This window comes from Chiloscyllium plagiosum, chromosome 2, assembly GCF_004010195.1.
Source record: "Chiloscyllium plagiosum isolate BGI_BamShark_2017 chromosome 2, ASM401019v2, whole genome shotgun sequence".
Classification (NCBI taxonomy): domain Eukaryota; kingdom Metazoa; phylum Chordata; class Chondrichthyes; order Orectolobiformes; family Hemiscylliidae; genus Chiloscyllium; species Chiloscyllium plagiosum.
This window is the reverse complement of record NC_057711.1, coordinates 66,355,695-66,371,442: the sequence shown is the minus strand read 5'-3', so window position 1 is coordinate 66,371,442 and position 15,748 is coordinate 66,355,695. Positions and strand designations below refer to the sequence as shown.

The 15,748-nt window shown below is 40.9% G+C and overlaps 1 protein-coding gene across 1 annotated transcript in view; it reads left to right on the top strand.

Annotated features, from left to right (window-relative positions):
- Positions 1-8,054, top strand: part of dtwd2 (DTW domain containing 2) — a 110,027-nt gene extending 101,973 nt beyond the window's left edge. Inside the window, exons 5-6 of the mRNA XM_043711426.1 lie at positions 3,878-4,006; positions 5,456-8,054. Coding sequence (XP_043567361.1) covers positions 3,878-4,006; positions 5,456-5,626 — 300 coding nt within the window. The 3' untranslated portion in view covers positions 5,627-8,054. The remainder of the gene's footprint in view (positions 1-3,877; positions 4,007-5,455) is intronic.
- Positions 8,055-15,748: the final 7,694 nt, after the last annotated feature.

The following is a 15,748-nucleotide window of genomic DNA, read 5'->3' as shown; positions in this document are numbered from 1 at the left end:
TCTTCTTCGCCCTCTCTTTAGATCTTTTCTGACTAACTTATAATCTCAAGCCTCCAAACTGAGCCGTAACGCCTCATCCTCACATAAGCCGCCTCCTTTCTCTTGACAAGATTTTCAACTTCTTTAGTAAATCATGATTCCCTCTATCGACAGCTACCTCCCTGCCTGTTAGGTACAAACTTACCAAGAACCTGCAGTAGCTGTTCCTTGAATAAGCGCCACATTTCCAGTGTGTCCATCCCCTGTAGTTTCCTTCCCCATCATATGCATCCTAAATATTGCCTAATCGCATCATAATTACCTTTCCCCCAGTTATATCTCTTTCCCTGCAGTATATATCTATCCCTGCCCATTGCTATTGTAAACAAAGCCAAATTATAGTTACTATCGCCAAAGTGCTCACCTACCTCCAAATCTAACACCTGGCAGGGTTCATTCCCCAGTGCCGAATCCAATATGGCATCGCCCCTTGTTGGCCTGTCTACATACTGTGTCAGAAAACCTTCCTGTCAACATTGAACAAAAACTGACACATCTAAACTACTTGAACTATAGTATTCCCAGTCAATATTGGGGAAGTTAAAGTCCCCCACATCAACTATTCTGTTACTCTCACTCCTATGGAGACTCATCTTCGCTATCCTTTCCTCTACATCCCTGGAACAATTCGGAGACTTATGGAAAACTCCCAAAAGGGTGACCTCTCCTATTTCTAACCTCAGCCCAAACCAACCCAGTGAATGAGTTCCCAAACGTTATCTCAGCTGCTGTAATACTATCCTTGATTAACAGTGCCAACCCCTGTCTCTTTTACCATTTTCTCTGTTCTTGCTGAAACATCTTAATCCTGGAATCTGCAACAACCATTCCTATCCCTAATCTAGCCATATCTCTGAAATGGCCACAACATCGAAATCCCAGGTACCAATCCATGCTGCACCCACCTTATTCCAGATGCTCCTGGCATTGAAATATACACATACCAGCACCCTGATTGCCGGTGCCCCCTCGTGACCTTGTAACCCTATCCCTGACCTCACTACCCTGAAATTCCTGTACACTGGAACTACAATTCAGGTTTCCATCCCTCAGCTGCATTAGTATAAACCTCACCCCTCCCCCCCCCAAAGAGGATTAGCAAATCTCCTCCCACCCCCCTCAGGATATTGGTACCCCTCTGGTTCAGGTGAAGACCATCCTATTTGTAGAGGTTCACTCCTTCCCCAAAAAGAGTTCTAATTATCCAAGAATCCAAAACCCACCCTCCTACACTATCCCTGCCATCACGTGTTCAGCTCCACTATCCCCCTGTTCCTCCACCAGCACGTGGCACGGGCAACAAACCAGAGACAACAACTTTGTTTGTTCTAGCTCTCAGCACCCACCCTAGCTCCCTCAATGTCTGCCTTAGGCAGGAAGAGAGATGGGGATCTATGTTGTTGGTGCTTATGTGGACCACGAATTGGGGCTGCTCCCCTCCCCCTCCAAGGATCCCGAAAACATGATCAAAGACATCACTAATCCCGGCACCTGGGAGGCAACACACCAATCGTGAGTCTCTCTTGTTCCCACATGACATCCTATCTCTCCCCCTAACAATGGAGTCCCCAGTGACTAAAGCTTTGCTCCTCTTCCTCCTTCTCCTCTGAGCAACAGGGACAGACTCTGCCAGAGACCTGGGCCCCATTGCTTACCCCTGGTAAGTCGTATTCCCCAACAGTATTCAAAACGGTATACTTGTTATTGAGGGGAACCACCACAGGAGATCCCTACACTGTCTGCCAGTTCACTGATGGTAACCTATCTACCTTTTCACCTGGCTGTGGAGTAACTACCTTCCTGTAAATCCTCTCAATAACCCCCTACGCCTCCTGAATGACCCAAAGTTCACCCAGCTCCAGTTCCTTAACACTGTTCTTGAGGAGCTGGAGTTGGGTGCACTTTCCACAGTTGCAGTCTGCAGGGACACTAGAGGTGACCCTTAGCTCGGACATATTGCAGGAGGAACATTCAACTGCCCTAACCTCCATTCTCACTATTCTAAATTCCCAAATAGACTGTCGGAGAAAAAAAACAAATGAAACATGAAAGAAAACACTTGTTACCTTACCAACCGAAGCACAGACCTTTTTTATTTAGTTAGAGGAGGATGATGGTTGGGAAACACTACCCGAGTAGTGTTTCAGATAAAGCAGCCACCCAAATATGTGACCTCGTGACCTCTCCAATTGGGTCTATGAACTGAAGAAAAACTGGAACTAAAAGAAATTTAAACCATATACTCACATATGCCGACAAGGTCCATTGCTCCCTGGAAACCTCGTGACCTCTCTGACTGTATCCAGGTCTTGTCGTCACATGGGCTGCTACCAGACACAACCCATTCTCAGCTACTAATAGTCCCCATTAGCAGCTATTCATTCTCATATCTTGGTCTTTATCTACTACTTTGTCTGTCCAACTTTCTCTTTGGACTTTATCTCCACCTATCGTTTACTCGAACCCCCTCTCCCCATCTTCTATAAAAACCATCCTTTTCCTATCTACCATCAGCTCTGAAGAAGGGTCACTGGGCCGGAAATGTTCATTCTGATTTCTTTGCATAGATGCTGCCACACTCACTGAGCGTTTCCAACAATATCTGCTTTCGTTTCTGATTTCCGGCATCTGCAGTACTTTCGGTTTTTTGAATAACCTGGAGTTGTTTTCCTTGGAGCAGCGAAGGTTGAGAAAGACCTGATAAAAATGTATAAGATTATGAAGGATGTGGATAGAAAGGTACTTTTTCCATTCGTAGAGGGCTACTAAGAGTAGAGTTGAGAATCTTTCTCGCTGACAGGGTGATAGGAGTCTAAAGCTCAATACAGAGGAACCTCGATTATCTAAATATCAATGAACCGAATATTGGATTATCCGAAGGAGATATCTAGGTCCCGATAGAAACGTTACATCAAAGAGGTATTTCCAACACTGATTGCGCCTTTTGTTTCCAATTATTAAACTAACTCGGTTTACTGAAATGCTGCCGAGAATAACCCTGGACATCGATGGGAGCCCAGGCACTGTCTCCAAGTGACTGACCACCTGCCCTCTCTCTCACTCTCTCTCTCTCCCACATACTTCCCCTGGGGTTCTACACAGGAGTGTACCCTAAACCCCTCTTGCGCAGATAATCTCTCTAACAATGTCCTGTACAGGGCAAAGGTGGAACTTGACAAAAAGTTGCAGTAAAGAATTATGTGCATGTGTGTGCGCGTGCGCTGTTTGGAGACTCGCTCCCCAAAGGCAGCAGCAGTCTTACTGTTGGTGTCTTGTCTGGCTGCCCTGGAGGCAGGATGGGGGTGGACGCCCAAGTACATGTCTGCTCAGAAACAAACCCTGAGACAGAGAGAGGGACAAGGCGGCCAGAGCGAGGAAAAAGGAAACTTCAGGAAACTCCGAGCCCCAGAAGAGAGGCATTGAATCAATTAACCAAATAATCGATTATCCAAATGAAATAGTGCCTGCCCATCAAGGTTCCTCTCTACCTGAAAAAGTGATTGAGTAAGAAAATCTTGTAACATTTTAAACAGCATTTAGATGTTCAGTTGTATTTCCATTGTTTCTGTAGCTTCAAGGGCTTTTGGCCAGAAGCTGGAAAATAGGATCAAGCTTTGTCAATTGGCATTGGCATAATGGGTCTAATGGCTTCCTTTGTGCTGTAAACATTCTTGAATCTATCTACATGGTTTAGTATTACACCAGTCAGCACCTTTCTCTACTGTGGCATGGCTCTACTAGCATATGTTATTGCATTTTGCTGACCCATATTTGTCTTCCTTATGAGCAAGTAACTAGTTCAAAGAAAATATAGCTTTGTAACTCTGTCTGTTTTTAGGTTCAACTCCAAACCAGTTTATCGAGCCAATACATAATTCGAACTCAGCCAACAAATACATGTCTCTCTACATTGGAGTGTGCAGCTTTTGCACTGTCAGTAGCTGAAAAGAATCATTGTATTCATGAGGTAAGAAGTCAGAAGCTGACACAATTTCAGGCAACTTGTTTTAAGTTGTAAATTGTAAAATTATATTGATAGGAAAAAAAGTTATTTGATTGGAAACCTTTATTGCATTAGCGATTATATTGATTTGAGCTTAAGTTATATCTCTCTGCTCTACCTCTAAACTCTGCAAATGTTTTGAAAGCTTTTAATATTTTTGGAAGGGGGGAGAAAACTTTGAAATATATGTTCATTAAGTAATGGATTATGCATTCTTTTATTTTGTCTGAATTTTGGTCATCTGCCATTAATGTCAGATCAGTAGCAAGCCTCATCATCTTTCTCTATCCCTATGTACCCCATCCTCAGCTCCACATTACTGCTGACTACCAGCCACTGAGTTATAACATATTTCCATCATACTGTGAAGAAACCTCACAGGTGATTTCAGAAAACAAAACACAGGACTACATAGGAGACCAGACTATGGCACCAAGCTAGATCAATTGATAATGGGTTAGCTGACAAAAAGCTTTGTTGTGGTTTACAGACAATCTTGCAGAAAAGTTATAGAGACAGTGAGATGGAGGAAATCCTAGACCTTGGATCCCAAGCCACTGAAGGCACAGCCATTAGTAGTGGAGCACTTAAAATTGGAATGCACAAGAGACCAGAATTAGACAAGTGCAGACATCCCAGAATACTGTGGACAAAAGAATAGGAAGGAGCAAGGCCATAGAGGGACTTGAAAACAAGGATGAATATTTTAAAGTAAAGATTTTGCTTAACTAGGAACTAGAGTAGGTCAGCAGACACAGATGTGGGAGGGGTATATGACTTGGAGTGTTAAGACACCGGAAACAGAGCTTTGAATCACTTTAGGTTTATGCACAGTGGAATGTGGGGTGCCAGCCAGGAGTGCATTGGAACAGTCAGTCCAGAAGTAAAGAAAGGAAGGTTTCATCTGTGGATGAACTGAGAAAAAGATGAATTTGGACAATGTTGTGAATGTAAAAGTAAGTATTCTTAGGGGTGGTACAAATGGTATATAACTAATCTTGGAATTAAATGTGACACCCAGATGACATATGGCCTGGTTTAATTTCAGGCATTTGCCAGGGAGAAAATTAGATTGGTAGCTAGGAGGTTCAGTTTGGAGTGAAGACCAAAATCAATGACTTTAATTTTCCCAAAGTGGGAAAATCAAGAGGGTGGTATTAAGGTATGGCTGGATGTTGTCAGCATACATGTGAAAACTAACACGTCAAAGCGATGAAGGATACATGAACTGCTTAGGACCCCTTCTGAGTCTTGATAGTTACCTTTTCTCTTTTATCTAGTAGTTTAACCATGGGAAGCTTGTGATATCTAACTTAAGCCATAATACTACAAGGAAAATATCTCTATTAATGAAATCAATGAAGAACGATTGCTTCTAAATTTTCAATCTAGTTTCTTGTTTTAAATCTACAGGTTATTCTGCGTCCCCTTCAAGCTTTGTGTTCATTCCAGCTTCAGCATGGTGCTCAGATCCATCACAGCAAGGAACATCTGATCAAGAATGGATTGTATGCAAAATCAATGCCAAAGAATAAACGTAAACTTAATAGAATGGAACGTTTAGTGAACAATGTCAAAGTATAGGGGACAAGTATAATTTTAAGATAGCTATTTTTGTGAACAGAAATTTTCTTGTGACATTTTCTATGAATTCCTCATCTTCTATCATTGAATTTTCATTTGGACTGTTGTCAATTATCTGACATCTGATTTCTTGTTGTTTGCTATTATTGTTTCAATCTTAGCATACACTTTGTGGGCAAGTTTCCTCAGTGCTTCCACTGCTAAACTGCAATAATTATGCCAGAAATTGGCAGGAGTCTTGATTATGTGCATGAATGAGATTTTTATGAAAATTGAATTGGCTGTAATGAAACATAATGACAGACGTTCTGAGGAAAGTCATCCTTTTAGAGGGTTGAAGCTATTCTTTTATTTTCTGAGATCTTGTTTAAAATTCTACAATTCAGTAACATGGTAATGAAAAGTATATTTATCTAACATGTTTGTGTTAGCCTCACTTGAGACTTTCTCTCTCCTTTGGACAAGAATTAGAAATTTTACCCAGGCTTATCTCAATCAAGATTACCTGGATGTCTTCAGCCAGGATGATTTTAGCTAGTTCATTCACTTAAATTATCACTTAGCAAAAGACAATACTGGACAGTTATAAGTGTGATTTCAACATTTGCTTCTTGCGTGGAAATACTAAATTTCCATAGCAGCTCAGAGTGCACTTTTAGCTCCTGTTTGTGCCTTAACTTTCTTATGCATCAAACCTGATTCCTGGTAATTGGGGTTGGATGGAGAATCTTTTCTAGTCAGGATATTTCCCTATCCTGTTTACACATATCACACTGTTTTCTTGGATGAAACTGGCCAATTGCAACCTAAACTGAAGAGGTTGGTCTATCAGAGGTTGCTGAGGAAAGTCACACCTAGTACTTGGTTCTCAACTGGACTTAAATCTTGATGTGACTGACCCTCTTCTGAAGGGAGCTGTTAAGAAACTGACTGTGTTAATGACAGTAGGACTTTCTCTAGCTGTTGTGCAGGGCTGTGTTTCAAACCCTTCTTCTCAGCACCCTTTTCTGACAGATGGCTTCTCCATGCCCGGGTATTGTCACAGATACTTTGGCAGTATCAGGTGTGGGGGTTATTGGTTCACTGCATGCCAGTTATGACAATTAATTGGTACCATGTATTTTCAGAGACCTGGATTATAATGAAGGTGCTGTTGTTTCATTTACATTTCAGTTTGTAGAAAGAAAATCCTGGTGCGTTACTGTGTTGTTCAGTTCACATGTAAAGTTTATAGCTCAGTATTTATCAATGAAAATAGAAGGAAAGAGCAATCAAAAGTCAATGTAAAGATTGTGCATTCAAATTAGTATATCTGGATGTCTTCTGGAGTAGCATGCTAGAGTGAAGCTGGTACTTCAATGGTTAGAATGGAGTAAAAAGGAAAATTAAAGATAAGCTTCATGTATTTATTTATTTGCACTGGGGGAGGGTTTTTTTTAGCTGATCTGCAGTTATTGGGGGATGTTTTAGTCTACAACTGATACTAGTTGGAGGACATGAATCAGGAGAAAGTGAGGACTGCAGATGCTGGAGATCAGAGTCAAAAAGTGTGGCGCAGGAAAAGCACAGCACATCAGACAGCATCCAAGGGGCAGGAGAGTCGACATTTCGGACATAAGCCCTTCATCAGGAATGTGAATGGCTGCCTCCAGTTCTTAATGGATCTTCAATCATGTAAGCTTTAAAGCTTAGATTTTGGAATTGGAAAGAAAAAGATCTGAATAAAGAATCTGCTCAGTTTCATCACTGCCTTTGCTGCATTGCTTTGCATTTTATTGTGTTAAACTCATCCTCAGCTGGAATAAAGAATCCATTTCAATATAGTTTTCAAGCCACTGCAACTGGTAAATAGTACATGATGAAAATGGACCTTAGTTATATCATCAGCTTTCATAAGCAAAGTATTGAAAGTGATCTTACTAAGAATGAAACAACTGTTGGGCTGGATTTCCAGCTACAGTTTACTGTCATTTGTTGATATCAAGCCTGCTACAAGACACTTCAAGGGATTCTGATTGGGAAGAAAACCATGTGTTCAATTGTCCAGGTCACTTTGCTAGTAAGTGCCAGAACTGCCATTGGTAGCAACCTGAGAACAAATGTGAAATCCAGGTTGTTAACCGATGAAAGTGCAGTGCATGGATATTTCAAAGAAATATGGGAAATAAATGACAAACTTGTGGTGACTGTGAATTTATTTAATCACATCTGTGTAAAGAACTTTTTTATTTGCTTTGTTTGAGCAGATTTTAAAAAATATTTGTGTTCTATAATGGACTGGTGATTTAGATTTTAAAAAATGAAAGTATCAGTTGCAGATTTCTTTGCTGTCAATGTTGACATCCAACAACGGAAGTGGAAGATGTACCATTTAATTTTTTAAATCTATTTTTAATAAAGAACTGTTGCAGAGAAGCCTTTCAAAACACAATTTGGCTCTGTATTTGTGTACATTATATAATGTTTTCTGTACTAATTATGGCACCAGGATTGCAAACAATCCAATTTAGCCTCAGACAGTGTTTAGGGAGAGTGGTGCATTTGGTGGGCTGGGGAACAGAGTTTGCAACTGAAGAAATTGAAAACAATGACTTTCATCTTCCAACAACTGGTTGGAGGAAGTTTCTGCTCATCCAGTATTCGATGTTGGACAAGCAATCTGGAGTGGTTGAAAGACATGGAGTTTGCAACTTTACCTGCAAAAACTGACACCGTGTTTTCAGATGATATTGGTGGGGGGAAATGTATAGATGAGAAATGGGAAGGGACCAAGGATTAATCACTAAAAAAAAAAGAGTTTAAAGTTTGGGAGTAGGAAGAAAAGTTGATTTAGGTGTTGGATGTAGGTTTGCACACTGAGCTTGAAGGTTCATTTCCAGACATTTCGTTACCCTACTAGGCAACATCTTCAGTGGGCTTCAGGCGAAGCACTGCTGATAATTCCTGCTTTCTATTTGTATGCTTGGGTTTCTTTGGGTTGGTGATGTTATTTCCTGTGGTGAAGTCATTTCTGTGGTGAAGTCACTTCCTGTTCCTTTTCTCAAAGAGTGGTAGATGGGCTCTAACTCGATGTGTTTGTTGATCGAGTTCCGGTTGGAATGCCATGCTTCTAGGAATTCTCATGCATGTCTTTATTTGGCTTGTCCTAGGATGGATGTGTTGTCCCAGTCAAAGTGATGTCCTTCTTTATCTGTATGTAAGGATACTAATGAGAGAGGGTCATGTCTTTTTGTAGCTAGTTGGTTTTCATATATCCTGGTGGCTAGTTTTTAGCCTGTTTGTCCAATGTAGTGTTTGTTACAGTCCTTACACGGTATTTTGTAAATGACATTAGTTTTGTTTGTTATCTTTCAAGCTCATTAGCTGCTGTTTTAGTGTATTTGCGGGCTACCATGATGCCAAGGGGTCTGAATAGTCTGGCAGTCATTACTGAGATGTATTTGATGTAGGGGAGAGTGGCTAGGGTTTCTGGATGTGTTTTGTCTGCTTGTTTGGGTTTGTTGCTGAGGAATCGGCGGATTGTGATCATTGGGTACCCATTCTTTTTGAATACACGGTATAGGTGATTTTCCTCTGCTCTGTGTAGTTCCTCTGTGCTGCAGTGTGTGTTCGCTTGTTGAAATAATGTTCTGATGCAGCTTCGTTTGTGGATGTTGAGATGATTGCTTCTGTAGTTAAGTATTTGGTCCGTATGTGTTGTTTTCCTGTAGATGCTGGTTTGAAGTTCCCCATTGGCTGTTCACTCACCTGCAACATCTAGGAATGGCAGTTTGTTGTTTTCCTCCTCTTTAGTCAATATTATGCCAATAAGGGTATTATTGATTGTCTTGAAGGTTTCCTCTAATTTGGTTTGTTTAGTGATGACAAAGGTGTCATCCACGTAGCGGACCCAAAGCATGGGTTGGATGGTTGGCAGAGCTGTTTGTTCATGTCTCTGCATTATTGCCTCTGCTAAGAACCCTGATATCGGAGATCCCATGGGTGTTCCGTTGGTTTGTCTGTAGGTTTTGTTGTAGAAGGTGAAGTGGGTGGTAAGGCATAGGTCCACTAGCTTGATTGATCTGTCCTTGTTGATGAAGTTAGTGGTGTATGTGTCTTTGGGTCTTCTAATAGTGTAGTCAGTGTTTCCTTGGCCAGGTTAATGTTGATTGATATAAATAGAGCTGTTACATCAAAGGAGACCATTATTTCATCCTCTTCTATCTTGGTGTCTTTGGTCTTCAGGGATTCTTGGATGGAGTGGCATGAGTTTTCTACTGAGTGTTTTAGTCTTTGGTGTAGCTCCTTGGCCAATCTGTAAGTTGGTGTTCCAGGTAGCGAGACTATGGATCTGAGGGGGGGGGGGGGGGGCTCCTAATTTGTGAATTTTGGGTAATCTGTAGAAGCGTGGTGTGTTGGATCCATCTGGTTTCATTTTTTGGAAGTCGGTCTTATTTATTTCTCTAGATTTCTGAAGTTTTTTGAGTAGGGCTGTGATTCGGTTCTCTAGTTGTGAGGTCAGGTCTATCGCCACTTGTTGGCAAGTGTTGGTATCTGCAAGTAGTGTGTTCGCTTTTTTAATGTAGTCTCTTCGAATGACTGTCAAGCATCCTTTGTTTGCAGGTAGGAAACCTAAACATATAAATAGAAAGCAGGAATTATCAGCAGTGCTTCATCTGAGGCCCAATGAAGATTTTACCTAGTAGTGTGACGAAACATCTGGAAATGAACTTTCCAGCTCAGTGAGCAAACTTACATCGAAAATCTCAACCTGAGCTATAAATCTTCTCAAAACTCGCTTGATTTAGGTGTTTCTCAGACTGTTTAGAAAGACAATAATATGCAAGTTAAAGTCTGTGCCACTAAGCTGAGTAATAGTAGAAGGTAGGTATAAGAGGATGGTTTGGTCAAGCATATCAAAGACTACAGCTGAAAATGTGTTGCTGGAAAAGCGCAGCAGGTCAGGCAGCATCCAAGGAACAGGAGAATCGACGTTTCGGGCATAAGCCCTGGGCTTATGCCCGAAATGTCGATTCTCCTGTTCCTTGGATGCTGCCTGACCTGCTGCGCTTTTCCATCAACACATTTTCAGCTCTGATCTCCAGCATCTGCAGCCATCACGTTCTATCAAAGACTACAGGAAGGATGAGGACGAATAGATTACCTTTGTCATAGGCACATAGACTGACTTTTACAATATTTTGACTGTGTCATTTTAATCAAGTTTCCTGAAAGGTTTCTGTCCACAAGGCCTAGCGAGATTTTCTCATGCTATCCCCCCAAAGTCACCTTGTTAATTATCTACCATGCCATAGCACCCATCTTGTCTGATGCTAGCCCAATTCTCCCACTCTTTGGTTCCCTGATTTTAAAAGGCCATTGTGCACCCCGTCAAGCAGTGTCAGTCTGGAGCTGAGCTACATAGTTTATGATGTTTGCACAGAACAAGGCAGGCAATAGCAGATTGGTGCTCCACTTTGCAGAGATGCAATTAGAGCACCTAGTGGGCATAGTATAATGATGCAGTCAGAAGCTGTCCTCTTCCCCAGGGCCTTCAGAGAAGCCATGACATCTAGCCCTGCCAGTCTGGTGCACGGTTGCCTACCTGGTCAATGCAGTCTCCACTTTCTGGAGGAATGCCCAGCAGTGGAAGAAGAAGGTCAATGACCTTTTCCACTTCACTAGGCTAAGTCCCAAAAATGGTGGTTTGCTTCCTCACACCATATCTCTACTACTGCACCCACCTTTCACCAAGACTTGTGTTTTACCTCTTTCAGGTAAAACACTGCATGCAATATCTGCCCTTAATCTCACCTGCCAATTCCAACTTACTCCGGTTACTATATGTCTCTGCATTGCCGACTCACTCTCTTTTCCCGAGCCAGCACCAGCACTAACATTTTCATCTCTCTCTGTCAATCCAGGAGAAAACAGCCCAAACAAGACTGAGCCATGACAGATGGTGGAGTGCCTGACCTTCAACCGTTCAATCTCTATGAAAAAAGAATTCTGACTCTGACTACCTCGAACAACTGAATGATCCGATCCAATACCCTATATTTCATTTCTTCTCTATATCCCTGACCACATAATTGAATGTTATACCATTAAACCTTTTATTATTTAATATTGGCTTCCTCCATTTTATTCACATACCTTTATTGTTCTAGCTGCCCCCGCCTCCTTTCACTGCTCAAAATACATTTCATTTCTATCTTTTTTCAAAGTTGATGGAAACCCATTGACATAAAATGTTAACTCTTATCATCTCTGCTGATGCTGCCTGACCTGTTGAGTATTTCCGTAGAACTGTATGGCCTACTCCTACTTCTATTTTCTATGTAATTCACCACATATCTACCGAATATATCGAACAGGATTCATACCTACAATTCATATGCTTCACTTTAGCCTTACACTCAAGGTGAATGACCTTAGATATAGAGTTGTAGAGTCATACAGCAAGGAAACAGTCCAACCAGTCCATGCCAACCCACAATCCCAAACTAAATTAGTCCCACCTGCCTGCACTTGGCCCATATCCCTCCAAATATTTCTTACTAATGTCTTTTAAATGTTATAACTGTACCCACATCTACCAGTCTTCTGGAGGTTCTTTTCACAAATGAACCACTCACTGTGTAAAAAGGTTGACCCTCATGTCTTTTAAAAATATTTCTCCTCTCACCTTAAAAATATGTCTTCTGGTCTCGAAATCTCCTACCCTAGGGAAAAGACACCTTATCTATATCCTCATGATTTTATAAACCTCCATAAGGTCACCCCTCATCTTCCTATGCTCCAGTGAAAGAAGTCCTAGCCTATCCAGACTCTCCTTATAACTCAAACCCTCCATTCCTGGCAACATCCTGGAAAATCTTTTCTGAATCATCTCCAGCCTAATAATATCCCTCCTGTAGAAAGGTGATCAAAACTGGACACAGTACTCCTGAAGAAGTCTCACCAACGTCCTGTAGACCCTTAATATGTTGTACCAACGCCTGTACTCAAGGGTCTGAGCAATGAAGGCAAGCATGCTAAATGCCTTCTTAAACACCCTGTCTGCATATGATGCAAAGTTCAAAGAATTATAAGCATTGTCACTTTGAATTCCATAAGTCACAATTTTTCTCACTTAGAACATGAAGTTTATAAAAATTGACTGTAAATCTACAAATTAGCACTTCCACACTGGTTACTCGCTCCAATGCTCCCACTAATCCACTAACCAGAATGCATCGGGTTAAATCACACCCTACCTTATTCTCATGACTCCCTCCACCAATACTATGGAATATGTTTTTTTTTTAAACTAGTAGTGTGGGTAAAAATTGCTTATTTATTTGAATCAGATTAGATTACTTACAGTGTGGAAACAGGCCCTTCAGCCCAACAAGTCCACACCAACCCTGCGAAGAGCAACCCACCCAGACCCATTTCCCTACATCTAACACTACAGGCAATTTAGCATAGCCAATTCACCTAACCTGCACATCTTTGTGATTGTGGGAGGAAACCGGAGCACACCCACGCAGAGAACATGCAAACTCCACACAGACAGTTGCCCGAGGTGGGAATTGAACCTGGGTCTCTGGCGCTGAGGCAGAAGTGCTAACCACTGTGCTACCGTGCCGCCCCAAAGGACATTAGTGAACCAGATGGATTTTTTGGACAATCAACTCATGGTCATCATTAGACCCTTATTTCCAGATTTTTTTTTAGAAATGAACTCAAATTCCATCATCTGCTGTGGTGGGATTTGAACCCAGGTCCACAGAACATTACCTGACTCCCTAAATTAGCAGTCCAGTGATAATACCTCTAGGCCATTATTTAGCAGCTATCAATTAATAATCATGAGTCTGTGTCTATAAATATGATCACACTGGCCAATCTGTACTGCTCTTGCACCTGGTTCCAGTTTTACATTCACAGAAAAGTCACGAATTGCAACTAAGCTTATTACTTCCCAATGGAAAGCTGAAATTAACAGCCACCAAGACAACTCTAGTAAAGGTGGAATAAAAATTACAAAATTACAAAATTATAAAGCAGTAGTGAACAAACTGCTATCAGTGAGCGACCTGGAAGGGATAATTGCAATGAATGAATTAAAAGTTTTTTGCAAATCATTATTGCAATCATTGGACAAAAAAAAAATGAGAATATGGATAAGGATTTTGGTAATGTTCTTCATAGTCTTGCACAATATCTTGACAATTAAGGCAGTACTAGCTGGAATGAATGAATAGCTTTAAGATTTTGAGTCAACACCAAAAAAGATCCTTGACATAGATGCAACATTGTGATTAAAAATCAGACTAGGAGGAAATAAATTTCAAAAGTGCTGCCATTACCTCTTGCCATCATTGCCATAAATTATTAGATTAGTATTATTTTTCTTCCATCCAGTGGTTTATTATTAAAAATCTGAATAATGTACTTCACATACTCTATGATCTAGTTTCCATGTCTACCATTGCCCTCCTGACCATCAGTGGAACTATCTCTAATTCATCCAGAACTTTCTCCTTGGAACAAAGTCTTGCAAAACAAATACTCATGGTTCAGACATTAGCCTATTCATTGCAGGAGATCTTTGTGTGTATCACATTTTAGAATGCATCTTCACATTTCAGGCATCAAGGCACGTACACATTTGTATATTGCACTTGAAAATGTCATATTCTACTAACTTGAAAGAAAATTCTCAGAAACTGAAAATATTCTTAAAGTGATCTTATTTACAGAAGTAGTTTTTTTTAATGGTGAAAACACAGATTGGGTTATGCACAGATCACCCTCTGCAACAAAGCATATTTATACATTATACTATGTCAGCATGCTTTTGTAAGTAATTTTAAAAATGCTGTGAAAAATATGCATGACACAATTTTCTTTTGTGTGGATGTCTTGGGCAACTTTTTTTTCAAAAATCATTTCAATCTTCCACTCAAGAAGTTCTTTGCATCCAATGCCTCATTTGCTAGTTTTGCTGCTTTCACTTTAAGTAATGTGTACATATCTTTCAGCTCACCTATTTGCAAGCACATGCATGCTGCAGCTATATAAAGGAAAGAGGCCATATTGAAGGTACAATTCTAACAAATATTTTAAGCCTCGCACCAACATCTCGCAGTTTGTACACAATGTTCAACCATGACAGGTATATCAATCAAACTGATTTTGTAATGCTCACTTATGAAACATCCTCTCTCTTGCAGGACAATGTGACATACAGCCAGAGGCAACAGAAGATATCTGGGGGAGACAGGCACACTAGCAACTTCTAATCCCCATTGTGATGGTCTTAGCCAGTGGCAAGATAAAGTATCTTCAAGCACACATCCTTCTCACATCCATTTTCTTCTCATCCCAGAATCTCTTCTGTTTCACAAAGGGCAGATAGTGTAAGATTGCACTTTTATAACCCCCATCCAATCTTATGGCATTATGACATTTAGCTGTGTGAGAAACAAAACTCACATATTAATAAATTTCAGTCCGAGTCAAATTCTGCAGCAGCGAATTTTATTGATACGTACTTGCAAGAATGGGTGCCTAACGAGTAAGCACCCCGATCTGAGGGTAACATTCTGATTTATGCAGTTCAGCTGCATCTCTCGGTCCTCCCCTTTCACCCCATTGGTTACTTTTACTGTAGCGTGTAGCCTATCACAAACTCTAGCTTCACTTCACCTTTGTCTAGCTTCTCGCCGCCTCTGTTTACTTCTCTCATTACTCTAAGCTTGTCGCCCCCTTACTCTTATTTGTCTCGTTCCTTATATGTGACTATCCTGGCATAGTTTGCTGTCCGTGCAATCATCCTGCCAAACTAAATTCCATCCATTGGCCACATCCCTCCTGAGACTGACACATTATTCTCCTATTACTGGTACATCCAGCTACACGGTCGCTCTGCCCTATTAGTCATAGATAATTCTATCTGTTTTCGCTTCTTCTGTTTTCCTATGCCCGGTACATCCCACTCCACGATTGCGCTGCCTTATTAGTCATAGATAATTCTACCTGTTTTCACTTCTCACTGTTTAGTATTTGCATGTGCAGCCTAATTTTATAATGTAAGCTTTTGCAGAAGCAACACCTGTTCCCTTATTCTGCACAATTTTAACCCTATATCTT